This window comes from Astyanax mexicanus, unplaced genomic scaffold (genome assembly GCF_023375975.1).
Source record: "Astyanax mexicanus isolate ESR-SI-001 unplaced genomic scaffold, AstMex3_surface scaffold_57, whole genome shotgun sequence".
Classification (NCBI taxonomy): domain Eukaryota; kingdom Metazoa; phylum Chordata; class Actinopteri; order Characiformes; family Acestrorhamphidae; genus Astyanax; species Astyanax mexicanus.
Window position 1 is genome coordinate 1 of NW_026040067.1, and position 17117 is coordinate 17117.

General features: G+C 36.1%; 1 protein-coding gene across 1 annotated transcript; it reads left to right on the top strand.

Moving 5' to 3' along the window:
- The first annotated feature begins 2793 nt into the window (after window positions 1–2793).
- On the top strand, window positions 2794–15517 carry LOC111189368 (NLR family CARD domain-containing protein 3). The gene is made up of 7 exons (XM_049474139.1): window positions 2794–2897; window positions 3122–3311; window positions 3636–5424; window positions 6634–6807; window positions 7168–7341; window positions 13793–13839; window positions 14163–15517. Exons 1-7 carry the CDS (start codon window positions 2811–2813, stop codon window positions 14708–14710), a joined length of 3009 nt encoding a protein of 1002 aa, XP_049330096.1. The 5' UTR covers window positions 2794–2810; the 3' UTR covers window positions 14711–15517.
- Window positions 15518–17117: the final 1600 nt, after the last annotated feature.

Consider the following 17117-nt stretch of genomic DNA (forward strand, 5'->3'; position numbering starts at 1 on the left):
ATCTTTCGAAATAAAAGATTTGAGTTGTAGTTTTTTATGTTTCGTAAATATCTCATTCTAAAATATCTAATTAGTTGTTAGCGATGTTGAGCTGAAATTTACATTGCACTTGTGTTAAGCAAAGATAGCGTAATTTGATAAGTTTCTGAGTTGAGGGTGTGCTGCAGGTGAAGAGTAACTTATCTACTTACGGCTGCTGTACACCAAAGTTAGATTTTTTAGAAATCAGCCTTACTTCAAATAAGTATGTAAAATAGTTCATTTTAAACGAGAGATATGTGATAAAAAGAGACTTTTCACTGAAAGGGGTTGACTCAACTTCGTACACTGTCTCACAAGCATATGAGAAATGGATGAGGAGAAGCTGATTAAACGTGCTAAATGTATTAAATAATGAGTTTATTTATTTGTCGGACCATCTTTAGTGTGATCTAATTATCTGTCACGGAGCTCTCACTTTGGTCGCGGTGCTGCGCTGCATTCCGCACTTTCTTTACAGGTTCTCGTGGAGATGCGGTGGAAGTTAAGCAAAGTGAAATAAAATAAATTCATGTTCAGTCAAAGTTCTTTTCTCTTTTAATTTTTCATTTCAAAAACTCCAGCTATTGAGTGAGAATAAGCATCTGTTAAAATGCTCGACAGCAGAATGCCTGTCTGCTATATTAAGCTAGTTATTAAGTCTGTGTACTGAACATAAATATAAATCCTTGTAACTGTTTGATCCAGCTGTTAAACTGTTATATTAATAACATTTTAATGTTTTTCGTTTCTATGTTTTGAAATTCGTTAGATTATATTTTTGTCAACATTTTGGGTTTATTATCGTTTGTTGTTTTTCTAATAATAATAGAAATGACATAATTTATTTTCTTTTGTTATTTTTTTATGGGGCGAGTAACAAAAGTAAAGCAATAGTTACTTTTCCTGGTAACTAGTTACTTTTATAGTGGAGTAACTCCGTTAGTAACTAAGTTACTTTTTTGGAGAAATAACTATAACTAATTACTTTTTCAAAGTAAGGTGCCCAACACTGGTTGACAATGAGCAAGGTTCCCGACACACAACCAGCAGGCTTAGTCTATTTGCGTGAATAACATGAAATGTTTAAAATACAGAAAAAATGTAGAAAAAAACGAAGACAAGCTGTAACCTAAATATAAATAATAATATCCTAATAATAATATTCTAATAATAGAATAATAAATAATATAATATGCCAGTTAGGCATATTTGTAGCAGTAGGGTATTTTAATTTTCATCCCTGACTCTAATTCATATGTTATATACCTAATTTGATCATTTTCCGTACAATCCCTGCTAAAGTTTTAGGTGAAGGAGACCTAAAGAAGGTCAGTGCATGTTTCTGGAAAAACAAAAAAGTGGGCTTGGCACCGCGATGGTTACCATCCATCGCGATGGTGGGTCATAAATGACCCTAGAGTTGAGTCTTGCAGACTAGATCATTTTTTGCTTTATTTTATATGTCAGTATAAATGAGAATATTTTAATGTGCTAAGGAATTGATTTTAACTGAGAGCTGGTTTGTGTGTTTATGTGTGTGTGAGTATGAGAGAAAGACACTTAAGCACAGTGCCGATGTGTCATCAGTTTGGAGGAAAATAAAGCGTGAATGAAAGTAGATGGCTTGATAGGTAGCTTGCTGTATTAGCATCTGTGCTAAATCCCCACACTGATAAACAGTGCACTCACAAGACAAACTTGGGACAACATCATAGACATTTCACTTGCCAGTGTAATAGCATGGTTAGCCTATGCTAGCTCGTTGCATGGTCATTCTCAATGTTTGCAGTGAACAAGTGGATTAAAGGCATTTTCATTGTTGTTTTTCCCCCAGTGATTAGCATACTCGATAACATCAGCTTGCACATCATTAACACAGTAATTCATATATTATCGTAGACAATATGTATCACACACCCATAATCTACATATAGAGACAGTAGCTGGATATGTTAGTACTATTTCACTGACCTGTTGATGGTGCTGGTGCCAAAATCCTGAATGGAGTGTGTTTGGGATGTGTTGGGTGAGGTGAGTAGGCCTGTTGTGATAATTAAGTTATCAACTTATTGTACAATAAATTTACATGACCTTGTTTATTTCTTCAACCCTTGATGTTTCCTGTTGTGTTTATTTGTGTGTAGTTTAGTGGAGGGGCTGATTTTACCTACTTGCTCTGTTCTGTCCTCTTTTATCCTGAATTAAACCCAATAAATGCTACCTCTTAGTTCTGAAGTTGCTCTGCTACTGTTTCTAAAATATTATTGATGGTAAACTAAAGCTTATAAAAGCACTGAATAATTTCTCCTAACCGTAACCAAAACAACAAAAAAGATTCTTCACTCAAAGCTTCATTACACAGATCGCATTAGCGGCATCTGGGGCCCAAAATCACAAAGTCCTTTTTGTGTCTGGTGGAAAAGAAACATAGTGCTTTTGAAAACATGACATTTATTGCTTCTTAAATGGCAGGGAGTAGATTTAAATAGTTTGTTGTGCGTGTATTTACCATCTCAGTTGCTGGGGTGAGTAAATACATCCAAGATTGGGCAAAATGTGTTTTAGTACAATAATACTTTAAAACAAATTTTGTCACACTGAAAAACGTTCTGGTTGTTTCCTTTCTTAAGCTCATTTCTCACCTTTAAGAAACATTTAGAAAAGTATTGGTTTAATTCATATTTTAATTAAAGGTCTTTCTTTTATTTTTTAGTCTGATTTTCTTTATTTTATTAGTAATTGCAGCATATTTTACTGAAACAAAAACTTTTTAGGTCAGATCATTTATTATGGTGCATTACAGTGTGGATCTTCTGTTTATCCTCAGTAAGAAGAAAAAAAACAAATACTGTGAAAAGCTGGACCACATATTTAAGGTAAGTCCTAAACCATATATTTGACGGGGATCTCCCTGATTTCTTTTACATTTTATTTTCATTTCACTTTAAAATTTTGATGCAAATCATACTTTATTCACCTTCCTTTTCTGGAGCATTATAACTGTAATAATGTTAATATTGATATCCTCAGATCAGTCTCATCATTTTTCTCGCTGTACTGTAACAGCTTTAGTGATTCTCTGATATTTGTTCGTAATCAGGAACTGCAGGAGAAGTTTTTCTCTCTAGTGAAGAACGAGCTGAACACATTCAAGAAGCTCCTGAGTCCAGATTACCCTGCATGCTCTGAGAGAGAGTTGGAGGATGATCAGAGGGAGGGGGTGTTGACGATTACACTGCACATCCTGAGGAACATGAAGCAGACAGACATTGCAAACACATTACAGAGCAGTAAGAGTTTTGGGTCATGACCATGGGTACCAACCTAAAGTGCTAATTTATTTTCTCAGTGAAGTCCCAAAGGGAAAAACAATAATTAATTGGATTCTGTAATTGTAGGATAATGAATCACAGCATCAACTGTAGTCCTTAAATTTAACACTTACTGATTTTGTATGGACATATTCAATATATCTAAATCAACTACAGCTGCTACAAATAAACCATACTACAGTCTTTATGTCAAAGTATTATGTCATGGTGTTGTTCTACACTGGGATCTAATGCATGATCACAGCTGATTACATTTTACTTATTGTCTTCCTCTGTTGTCAGAATTAACCCCAGCATGTCAACAAAAGCTCAAATCCAAACTGAGGGATAAATATCAGAGAATTAATGAAGGAATTTCAGGCTATGGGAACTCAGCACTTCTGAATGAGATCTACACAGAGCTCTACATCACAGAAGGAGGGGGTGGAGATGTTAATCAGGAACATGAGGTGAAGCAGATTGAAGCTGCATCCAGGAAAAGGCAAACTCAGGAAAGACCAATCAAATGCAATGACATCTTTAAACCCTTACCAGAACAGAGCCAGCCCATCAGAACTGTACTGACTAAAGGAGTTGCTGGAATTGGAAAAACAGTCTCAGTGCAGAAGTTCATTCTGGACTGGGCTGAAGGAGAAGTAAATCAGGATGTTCTCTTTATATTTCCACTTCCATTTAGAGAGCTGAATCTGATGAAGGAGAAGCTCAGTCTGTTGAATCTTCTTCAGAGCTTCTTCACAGAAACACAGGATTTAAAACCAAGACATTATAAAGGATACAAGATCATGTTCATCTTTGATGGTCTGGATGAGTGTCGATTGCCTCTGGATTTCAAGAACAATGAGAACTTGGTAGATATAGAAGAGCAAACCTCAGTGGATGTTCTGCTGACGAATCTCATCAAGGGGAATCTGCTTCCCTCTGCTCTTCTCTGGATCACCTCTCGACCAGCGGCGGTCAGTCAGATTCCTCCTGAGTGTGTTGATCAGGTAACAGAAGTGCGGGGTTTCAGTGACCCTCAGAAACTGGAGTATTTCAGTAAGAGAATCAGGAATCAGGAACTGGCCAACAAAGTCTTCACACACATCAGGTCTTCAAGAAGCCTCTATATCATGTGCCACATACCAGTCTTCTGCTGGATTACAGCCACTGTTCTAGAGAGAATGCTGAGTGAAGCTGAGAGTGGAAAAATCCCCAAAACCCTGACACAGATGTTCACACACTTCCTGATCTTTCAGATCAAACACAAGAACCAGAAGTACAGTGGGAAAAGTGACCCTGATCCTCAGCAGACTAGAGATAGTATTCTAGCTCTGGGAAAACTGGCGTTCCAGCAGCTAGAGAAAGGAAACCTGATCTTCTATGAGGAAGATCTAAGAGAGAGTGGCATCGATATTAGAGAAGTATCAGTGTACTCAGGAGTGTGTACCCAGATCTTCAGGGAGCAACATGAGCTGCACCTGGGGAAGGTCTTCAGCTTTGTACATCTGAGCGTTCAGGAGTTCCTCGCTGCTTTATATGCATTTCTCAACAGACAAATTCCAAAAGAACAATCCACTGAACAACAAACCAGTAAAGCTTTCAAGCTTTTCAGCAGGTCAACGATGACTGACTTCCTCAGCAGTGCTGTAGACCAAGCCTTACAGAGTGAGAGTGGACACCTGGACCTGTTTCTTCGTTTCCTTCTGGGTCTCTCACTGGAGTCTAATCAGACTCTATTACGAGACTTACTGACCCCATCAGAGAGGATCTCTCACAGCAACAAGGAAACAGTCAAATACATCAAGAAGAAGATTGAGGAGAGCTCCTCTTCAGAGAAATCTATTAATCTGTTCCACTGTTTGAATGAACTGAATGATCACTCTCTAGTGCAGGAAGTTCAGAAATACCTTGGTGGAGGTGCTGACTGTAGTCTTCATCAGGCCAGCCTCTCTCCTGCTCAGTGGTCAGCTCTGGTGTTTGTGTTGGTGAACTCAGAAGAAGAGCTGGATGAGTTTGACCTCAGTAAATATCATTCATCAGAGGAGTGTCTTCTGAAGCTGCTGCCAGTAGTCAAAATATCCAGAAGAGCTCTGTAAGTATTTTTAATTCAGGTCTTCATTCAGTTTTTTTATGAACTGCTGATTTTTAGCACTTAACAGCCTTAAGAAAATAGTTTAATAGTTTAGGCAACTTATGTGTTATGTGTTTTTGGTTCAAATGAATGTACATCCTCTGCAGATACACACTAAAATAGTGCTGGGATATTTGACTAATAAAATCACATATCAGTATGCTTTAGAGAAATGTTGAACAATACAACATGATGAATATTTATCAGAATTTATTTGTAACATCAAAATCTGCATATTTAGAATCTTAATATCTTACTGTACATCTCAGTACAGTACACACTGTTGCTGTTACTGTGAGGCATTAGTTCAATAGGTTTTCTCTTCTACCGGAAATAATCTCCTGTTTATTCCAATAGATATTGTTTAAGATGAAAATGAAGGAGTGGTTTGAGCTGTGCAATACAAGCATTCATCTGCCAACATTTATTCAGCACATTACGGATTCTAAGTTAAAAAGAATCAAAACCACCTTAATCTTTTGAGTTAAATAATTAAGACTCTGTCCTCTTTGCCTGATAACAGACTATACAATTAAGTGTAATTGTACAATGTGTACTTTTTCCTACGTTATTATAGCAAAGGCACACTGACGTGCCCAAAATCAAGCTGCATGGTGTGCATTTGATCTTAAAGAAAGTACTGATTGATTTTACACACTGTTCTAGTTTAATGTGTGCAATGTAAACATGCTCGCATTTCACTTTTCTGGAGGCTGATTTACCGATATACACCAATAAACACATTTAATAATTTTATTTTTGTTCTCTTAAAAATCTGAATAAGTGAGTAAAGGTTTATGAAATCACACAAATGAAAAAAAAAAACATTTACCTGAAGAATATAAACAATGTGATCTCAACATGTGAACAGTCTTAGAAAGAAAGAAATATTTATTAATATACATCCATTCCTACATCTTAAGTTTTAAGGGGCAGAAAGAAAAATTATAGGGTCAGTAAATTCACATACCCTGAAAAGCCCCCTTGCTCTTCCTCTGCTTTTTAATTTTTTTCTTTGTCCATTTTAACTTATTTCAGTATAAAGAAACACCAGTACTTTAGACAGACAATACATTTTACAGTTTAATTCAGTATTCTATTATTTGTCTATTCATTCAAATATCCTTCTTTGAGTTCATTGTAAAATCTGTTGTTTATTCTTGTTTTTAGACTAGCTTCATGCAATCTTGGAGTAAAGACGTGTGAAACTCTGGGATCAATTATAAACCTGGAAAACTCCTCCCTGAAAGAAGTGGACCTCAGTAACAATGACCTGCAGGATTCAGGAGTGGAGCTACTCTCTTCTGGACTGAAGAGTTCACACTGTAAACTGCAGATTGTCAGGTCAGTGTTTCTGTGATTTTTGTTTTGAGGTTATACAGGTCTAATTGTGAAATCCAGGTGTTTACCATGATTATATTATAACAAATCACACAAGAAAAAGTGTCTCACGAAGGACAGAGTACAACAAACAAACAAATACAAACTCGTATGGGTCTGTAGTCATCTTAAGAGTGTCCAACTTGAATGAACATTTGAGACATATCACACAAAATTGTGATGCACAAGCAAAAACTATTTTAGCTGAAGTTAATATGAAGAAAGCATCTATTGAATCTCAAAGTGCATTGTCTTCCTTAGTTGTTGCTCTTTCCTACATTCTTGTTTTCTTTCACTCACTCACATTTTTTGCTCTGTCTGCAGATTATCTGGTTGTATGATCACAAAGAAAGGCTGTTCTTCTCTGGCTTCAGCTCTGATTTTAAACCCATCCCACCTGAAAGAGCTGGATCTGACCTACAACTACCCAGGAAAGTCAGGAGTGAAGCTGCTTTCTGCCAGACTGGAGGATCCACAATGCAAACTGGAGACACTCAGGTAGGTCTGAATTGATCATTATTTCATTAACTTATTGTGAGATAAATGAACATGATGTTTATTTTTACTCCGTCAATATCGACTGTTGTGCTCTAACGGAGGACACTTTGCTGTGTGTGTGATGTGCCTCACGGGCAAGCAGAGTGTTGGGAAAGTTAGGTGTTAATGTTGTGAAACACATGGCATTGTGGGATTTGCATTGTATCTAGTTGTAGTCACCAGGCACACCAGTAGAGAAGCATGTAACCTTCATTCTGTCATTCTGTCTTATTTTTATTCACACAACCACATTTTTATTATGCCATCTGCACTAAATGCCAAGTACTTTGTTTTGGCTCATCTTACTGGTGGTAAAAAGGACCAATGTTTAGGTGTTACACCAGAAGAGGTGGAACAGTTTAGCTAGTTCTGGTCATAGAGAATCAGGATAAAGATTACAAGATTAAAACTGATCCCCACTAACTTTGCTGCGGTGCTTGACTCTCAATGTGTACAATCAGCCCAAAAGACAATTATTTGTGACTGCAAAATAATAAATGATAAAAATAATCTGTGACTGCAAAATTATCTGTGATTTTATGAGCCCTAATCTTACACTAATAGCAACAGTCTATTTTCATGCCTTCCACCTGCAGCACTAAATCAGCAATGGTGCTTTTGAATGCATCTACACCAATGGGAACCATTGGATGCTTCCAGGTAGCTGTGCCGTATGCTTTTGGTGCGTTTTGAGCTGCACAATGTATATTTTTCTCTTTGTTGTGATAGCAAAGACACACTGACACACCCTAAATCAAGTTGCATGGTGAGCAGTTGATAATAAAGTAGGGCCCTTAATTTCTGAGGAGATAAAATTAATGTGATTAAGTTGGCATGTCAGCTTTATTTAAAAGCTGTGCTTTTATTGCATTTATTTATTTAGAATATTCAAAGTTAAAAAAAATAAACAAACAATAAGCACATTTTGACCCAAACAGTAATTGAATGTGAAAATCACATCCAACAAGAACAAGAGTGATCCATATCTTTTTTACAGAAATTAAAACCTAGTATCTTACAGAAAGCATTTGTAAGAGCCTGGTTGTTAGACTGACGGCAAAAGGTAGTACAAAAGGAGTTGCAAGAAACAGAGTGCCACTACAGCACTGATTGATTTTGCATTGTGCAATGTAAATATGCCTGCACTTTCACTTCTCTGGAGGCTGATTTATAAACACATTTATTAATTTTATTTTTGTTCTGTTAAAAATCTGAAAAACTCAAAGTATATGAAATCACACAAAAACTGAAAAAATAAGCAATTTGCCTGAAGACTATAAATAATATGATCTTAACATGTCAACATGTCAACATTGTTCTTATATTTACTCTGATTTTATTTCACTGCAGACAGCATGAACTAAAAATATTTAATGTTTAGTCTGCTACGCTTGACTCTTAATTTTATTTATATACATCCATTTCTACATCTTATTCCTGCAGCACATTCCAAAAAGTTGGGATGCAAGCTAGCAATTTAGGGCCAGTATTTGTTCTTTCAACAAGAAAATGCATACCACATGCTGCACATATTACAAAGGCATGGCTGTGAAAGAAAAGGGTATGGGTACTGGACCAGCCTGTCTGCATTTCTGACCTGTATGCAGTAGAGAATGTGTGTACAATTTTGAAATAAAAATGGTATAACAACATCCTATTGCACACATTAAGATGTGTTTCCAGGACGAATGCTATAAAAAAACACCACAAATGAAACACAAATTTTGCGAGCAACATTACTAAGTTTTAGATGCTTTAATGTCTCAATTTGTTTTAGAAGGTCTTGCAAGTCTGCAATGCAGGAATGGATATATATTAATAACTGAAATAAAGTTTACTAGACAAACCATGGAAATCTTGGGTTCTGTCAAAGTTATTGAAATATTTTTTTATTTGCTCTGTTAGACATTAGACTTGGTCCTCCTATAAGACTGAAAATGTAACTTATTTAAAGTGAGATTTCCTACTACGGTAATTGATTGTGCTATTAAAAGTTAATAAGTATTTTAGTTAAATTTTTAATTGGGAGTCTGAAATCTTCTGGAATGAATCCACTTGAACTGGCACACTCATTCCTCACCAGTGCAGGCATTTAGTTGTGCAGTACACATTTGGGATACGTACTTATGTATTTATTATAACAGCAATATAGTCCCATTTCTTACCACAGTAGAAACACATGCCTGTGCCCCAGTGAAGCTCTCCCCTCATATGATCAGAAATGGAATAAAAATATTCCATTCGTTAGTGCTGCGCTTGTGCCGATATTGTTATTGGGTGTGTTTGTCTCTGTCGGTCCATCCTTTGCTTTTATATCAGGGCTGTCAACGTTTAAGCGTTAACGCGCCCTGTTAATTTGTAATTTTTTAACGCAAGTTAATTAAGGCACCAAGTTTGACTCCTACTTCTGCTGTAATCTGCTCCGCCCAATGCACTGAATAGTTTTCTGGCTGAATTATTAAATGGCGGCGCTCTTATGGTGTCCAGCAGTAACACTCCGGTTCAGACTTTCAGCTCAGACCCGGTTAGAGAATTTATCATGCATTCTTTATTCCAGAACCCTATGTTGATTTTATCTCCCCTCAAACATACAAGTGTATAGTAGTATTTTAATTGACACCACTAATATACATATAATTGCATTTTACATTTCTTACATTAATTATTTTATTTACATTTAAATATTAACTATAATAATTTATGTCTGAAGCAAAACAAATGCGATTAATCACAGTTAATCACAGAATTTTGTAGTGATTAATCAGATTAAATTTTTTAATTGATTGACACCACTATTTTATATTTATCAGTAGGGGTGTAACGAGATCTCGTGGCACGAGATCTCGCGAGATTAAAACGTGACGATATTCTCGTCAAGCTTAAACCTGTCTCGCGGGAGAAAAAAAAACAGTTTAGTGTGGACTTTTTAAGTGGGATCTGGCAACACAGTAGCAGTGAGTGTGGTGGTTGAGCAGTGAGCATAAGAGGAAAATTCGGGCATTTGCATAGAGCAGAGGTCACTAATGGGCGGTTCGGACTCAAACCTACTGAGAAGGATTTAATTGTATACACGCTTTGCGGTGCAGTAAATTCACAGACCAATCACGTGCGGTGTAAGATCACCAAACGCTCTCTTCAGTCAATCAGATCTGTGCACACGCGAAAAAATAAATAAGGAAAGGAAAAAAGGTAAGGAAAAAATAAATAAATAAACACAGCGCTTCTCACGCGGGATCGAACCCGTTAGGCAGTTGTACTAATCCCTTAGCTCTGTACTGTATTTAAAAAAATGTTCTGTCTCTGTTTGCACTTCAAGCATAGGCTTAATATGACTGGTTATGGTTATGCATAGTTAAATTACAAGAGATTTAGGGGAAAAAAAACACAAACCATAGTCTTAATATGACTGGTTATGGTTATGCAGAGTTAAATTACAAGAGATTTAGCAGAAAAAAACACAAACCATAGTCTTAATATGACTGGTTATGGTTATGCAGAGTTAAATTACAAGAGATTTAGGAGAAAAAACAAACAAACCATAGGCTTAATATGACTGGTTGTGGTTTGCACTTATTGTTTGCACTATATAAGACCTAGAGAAGTTTTCTTTTTATTTTAATTCTTATTCTTATTTTCAGTCAATGTGTGAGAGAAACCAGTCTGTTAAGTTATATGATTATCAAATAAAACTCTAGTATTCATTTTTCATTTTGAAAATTTATTTTTAAATCTCATCTCGTCTCGTTCTCGTGAACCCAGGATTGTGTCTCGTCTCGTCTCGTTACACCCCTATTTATCAGTAATATCTTTAGGGTTTTTTTGTTGTTGCTTGCATTGGCTATTAACCTAAAACTGCTTCCTTTTTACATTTAATTTAATTAAATAAATGAATATGTATGAAAATGTATTATTACTATTATTATGATTATTATTATTATTATTATTAATCTTACTGATTGGGTAGTTGTTTTCCTTTTATTTTTTAATTATTAATTTGCGGGATTTTTCTACATGTAGGCCCTGGTCCTGCATCACCTGGATTGATTGAACTCCTCACACAGACAGCATAATACCTGTCCTTACTACATGTTTTACCAACCAGCTGTAGACTGTAACTGTGCACAATCAACTTACAAATATTGCAAATAGCAATAATATAAAGTACCAGTCAAAAGTTTGGACACATTCAATTCTCTCTTTTTTTTCTACATTTGTTGCAGGTTAATATTAAAGCTATCAAATCAATGACACATGAATTTACAGAGTTATGCAGTAAACAAAACATAAAAATAGTCAACAAAACCTTTTTTTATAACTTTTTGGCTCCAAGCCTAATTTCCGCCTGAAAATACATACCCAAATTTTAAAGCCTTTTACACTAATATTAAATTATTCAGAGAATAATTTTATCAATTCATATTACAAAATTAACTGAAAAAAAATAAAAATATACAATTGAACATATAATATTGAAAATATGGTAAAAACAAGAAAAAAATACAGGTGCTTTTCAGATTCTCATTTTTGATTTTAAAATGAAATATTCAGACGTGTGTTTATATATGTGTTTTTACAGTTTTTTAAATGTTTACATTCACCGTAAAATTAGAAACTGCTCTCTTTTACTGGTTAAATATTATAGTGATCTGCTCCTGGAATATTCCTTTCTTTCTCCAACGGAGTGGAAACTTTATTAGAACAAAAACTACTGATTGCATTACTATTCTTTATATCTGCTTAGTGACAGTGTCGGGTTACAGAACTGCTTTGACAAAAATGAGGATTACAGGGGAATGGATTTACTGATTTGGAGCGATTTTGAAGCCGCAGGGAGCGGTAAGCGCTGGTTGAGGCAGGGTGTTTGTAACTTTTGACCTCTGCTGTAAAACTGTTGGAATGATGTCCGCATTGGATTAAATATGGACGTACGTAAAAAGCAAATATGCAAATTATAAGTAATATTTTAATAAATAGGCATATTTTGCCTTAAATGTTTATTTTTTAAAAGGAAATACAGCTAAATAGGCTAGACAACTGAAAGCCAGAGATGCTAAGCTTCAATATATTGTGAGTATGTATTGAGCCTATAATTATTCATTAACACAGCCAGATATTAATTATGATATTTTTATGGCCCCCGGGTGGGCCAGGGTGCGTTAAGACGATAAAGTAGAAGCTTTTGCTTTGATGCCAGTATTACCTACTCTCAACGCTCCCTTAGTCACTTCGGAACCTAGAATGGTTCGTTAAGGATGAGCCGAACTCACCCGTAGCTAAGGGTGGGTAATCCAGGTCCAGAAATAAAAAATCCATCACAGGGATTAGGTTAAACTAAGTTAGCTCCAGAGCCAGCCAGGCAAGGGGAGCGAAATCCTGGGATGGATTTTTTACTTTTTGAACCTAAATTACCCACCTCTACAACACGCTCTCCAAACGAACTTACAACCTGGCCTGAATCCATAAGCTAGAACTAGCAAGCAAACCTCGGCATGTCTTGATGTGTACCAAACCATGGCAAACATTACAAATACACCATTAGTGCATTACTAGGTTACTACAGTATCTAATTAACATATAACTGTAGGAGACAATTAGTTTACTTAATATGCTTTTTCAAATTAGATGGTGAATGTTTGAACGCCATTAGCTCGTGCTTCTGAGCTGCATCGCATCCGAAAACAATTGTTTTTGCATCCAACCATTCCGAAGCCCCTCTCTGCTGCTGGAGACGCATAACTGTGATCTTCCTGCCAACTTTCTCACTGCCGCACTTCTGGAGTTTGACGTGAGGTGCAGGTCATGCATCAAATACAAACCAATAGAGGGTCTGAATAGTATATGTTTATATGTTTATACTTGTTATCCAACCACAAGCTTACCGGATGGCGCGATTTATCTGTTTGTTTGTTTTATGTTGCCGGAATGAAATATGAGAAACAAGGCTATTTTATCAATTCGCCGTTTTTTTTTTATAGTTCAGACAGTTTTTTCCCAGCATTTTATTTTTTACTCAGTAACGGGGAGTTTTCAAATTTAATGAAGTAAATACTTGTGTCAAAATGTACTTGAGTAAAAGTAAAATTACCTATTTTAAAAACTACTTTAAAAATTACAAATTACTCATAAAATCTACTCAATTACAGTAACGGGAGTCAATGTAATTCGTTACTGAGAACACACTGCATGGGTTCTTTAACACACTTTTGGACACTTCCACACATCAGTCAGTCAGATTAAAGAGAGGGAGCGAGAGAGAAAAAGGAATATAAACACTAATAGAGACAAACTTTACATTTTAGTTTATGAAAATCTTACTGTGCTGCTGTGTGTGTGTGTGTGTGTGCATGTGTGTGTGTGTGTGTGTGTGTGTGTGTGTGTGTGTGTGTGTGTGTGTGTGTGTGTGTGTGTTTAGAGTGGAACATGGAGGGAAAATCAGAATCAAACCTGGATTTAAAAAATGTAAGTTCTCTTTCTCTCTCTCTCACACACACACACACTCACGTACATAAACACACACACACTACATACAAACACTACACACACACAGACACTACGTAAGAACACACTACACACAAACACTGCATAAAAAATACTACACACAAAAACACACTCTCGTTTTCACACAAGCTACTTAAAAACATTACACACACAGACACACACACACTCACTCACTGTACACACACACAAACCCACACACGCTCACTCACTCACACTACATACAAATACTACACTCTCTCTCTCTGTATCAGTGCAGTGTGTATAATGTGTGTTCTTGTGTTCAGGGTTCTGTGATTTCACACTGGATCCAAACACAGTAAACCCTCGTCTCTCTCTGAGTGAGGAGAACAGGAGGGTGGAGTGTGGAGAGGAGCTGCAGTCGTATCCTGATCATCCAGAGAGATTTGATGGGTATCAGCAGGTTCTGAGTAGAGAGGGAGTTACTGGACGCTGTTACTGGGAGGCTGAGTGGAGCGGGAGAGGAGCTGATGTAGCTCTGAGTTATAAAACAATCAGCAGGAAAGGAGGTTCAGACTGTTGGTTTGGACGGAATATAAACTCCTGGAGACTGAGCTGCTCTGATAAAAGATACTCTGTTCATAACAATAATAATATCACAGATCTCCCCACTCGTCCCTCCGGCTGTAGGAGAGTAGGAGTGTATGTGGACTGTCCCGCCGGCACTCTGTCCTTCTACAGAGTCTCCACTGATACACACTCACACACTCTCACACACTTACACACATTCTACACCACCTTCACTCAGCCCCTCTATGCAGGGATTGGGATTTATGGTTATGGATCATCAGTGCGTCTGTGTGAGATTGAGTAAACCTGTCTGATTCAGAGACTGTAAGAAACACAAGCTGTATAAATACTTTCTAATCTGGTCTAAAGATGGACCTGTTCAAACTGCATCATTCATCTACAATTAGTGTATTTTAATATTTAATATATTTCAGAGTATTAACATTATTACTGTACATTGTGTGTATATATTCTTTTGTATATTTGAGATTAAAACCATTGTTTCTGTATTTAAAGCTCCAGACAAAAACTAGTTTAAGGAGCCAAAAATCAGAGGCCAATATTTTTATGCAAACTATTAAGCATTTGGACTTTAACTGCACCTTAAACACTATTCTAGATTAAACCTCCTCTGCCTCTGCCTAAGCCAAAGTCCTCTCACACACTTACGCATTTTTTCAGTGTAAAATGTGAGCACGTGATTTGTAACATCAACTTAAAAACAATCCAAGTCCTCTCCAAACCATCACTGATTGGAGCTTGATGGAACCTTCCCACTAGGCCTCAAACAGCTTGGACTATGTGCCTCTCCACTCTTCCTCCAGACTCTGCTCCCTTGAAGTCAGAGCACTCCATGCTTCCCTCTGCTGACAACTTTTATGGAGGTGCAGATTTCATTTTCCAGCAGGACTTGGCACACTGCCCACAGTGCCAAAAGTACCAATTGATCTTATATAATATTTAACATTTCTGAGACACTGTTTTTTTTAATCATCAACAATAAAAGAAATAAATGCTTTAAATAGATCACTCTGTGTGTAATACAGCTATATAATATGAGTTTCACATTTTTTCAACTGAATTACTGAAATAAAGTAACTTTTGAAATAGATTTTAATTCGTTGAGATTTACTTGCAGCCCTAACAAACACACACCACTGCAGTGTTCTCTATACACACTGTGATTCGACGCAAGATGCTCTCCTGTCAGATTCCTGTCACATTAGCCTGTTAGCAGCTAACAGAGTTAGCAGTGAATTATCTCCGCTTCTCTTAAACTGTTCAATAAACTGAGAAAAACACTTATAATTTAAGGCTAAATTGATGAGATTAAACAATTTAAAAAGTCTAATTAAATGCTGATCTTTAAGTCAAAAGTCAGGAACCGACTAAATTAGCTAGCCTCTTAGCGTTAGCTAAGCTAGCTACTGAATGTACCCAAAGTTTCTATGGAGATACGCATTTATTTTCTGTGACAAAACGTTTTTTAAACAGACAATTGTTCTAGCTGCTATCTGTTATTAAGCAAATTTAACCTCAGCATTAGATCCTAGATTTATTACATATTAGTGTTATCTAGCTAGCAGGTTTTAGGTTTATTCACACAGTTCCAGCTTAGTTTTACTGTTCTTCAAACATTACTCACACGTTCACTTTTCCTTTTAATTCATATATTCTTTTCTCTTCAGTTTTTCTCAGTCAGAAATAAAAGGCAGATATTTTATAATAGCTATACCATTCTGACTTTTAAGCTACTACATGCTATCTTTTATATCATATGGTAAGTGGATAATGTAATAATTCTGAATACTATCTTGTGCTCTATAATAGATGTAATTGATTTAAAGACTGTATGAGTTATTAAACAGACCAATATTAGTTTTATTCTCCCAGATACCTACATTTAATATTAAGAAGGAACTCCCCATCTACAGCACATCATCTAATATTTTGACATTTTTAAATGTTAGTGTGGTTTAATTGTGGAAACAGTGTTTGATATTGGAACACATACATTACGTTGTGCTCCCACTCACTGGCCACATTATTAGAAACACTTACCTATATTACCTTGAGCTTTCACTCACTGGGCACTAAAGTTATTAATATATGCTCTTCTTTGTGCAGTTAGAACTTCACACAAACACATTCACTCACTGACACAATAACTGCAAGTCTTGTACATTGTAAACGTTCTGTATTCTAGGACATCCTTGTACCCATTTTTTGTACATTTTGTAGAGATACAATATAAATACAGTTCTGTACATTATATATGTTCAAATACATTTTATATACAGCTCCTGGTGAAAGAGAGCAGCTTGGTTTCTTTATAAAGTAAGGGCTTGGGTCTCTTTTCCTCCACACATAATTACAGCATTAAAATACACCTCCATCATATCCACAGTTCATCAGGCAACAGAAGCAGAACAGAAGTGTGTGTCTCTCGCAGTCCCTGATGTGGCCCATCCCCCGGTTCATCTATTATTTCCACCTTTTTGAAAATATATTGATTTATTTGCATAAGTATCACAAACACTAGCTAAATATTATTCATTAGTCACACAAAAAAGAGACAGAAATGCAGTCTTCAGTATTAACATTATACAGTGGTATTAGCCAATATAAATATTTTATATGACATTTAAGTAACAAACTATACTAAGGGATTGAAAGTGAACTAATAAATAAATGTTTTGTTAAGAGAAAAT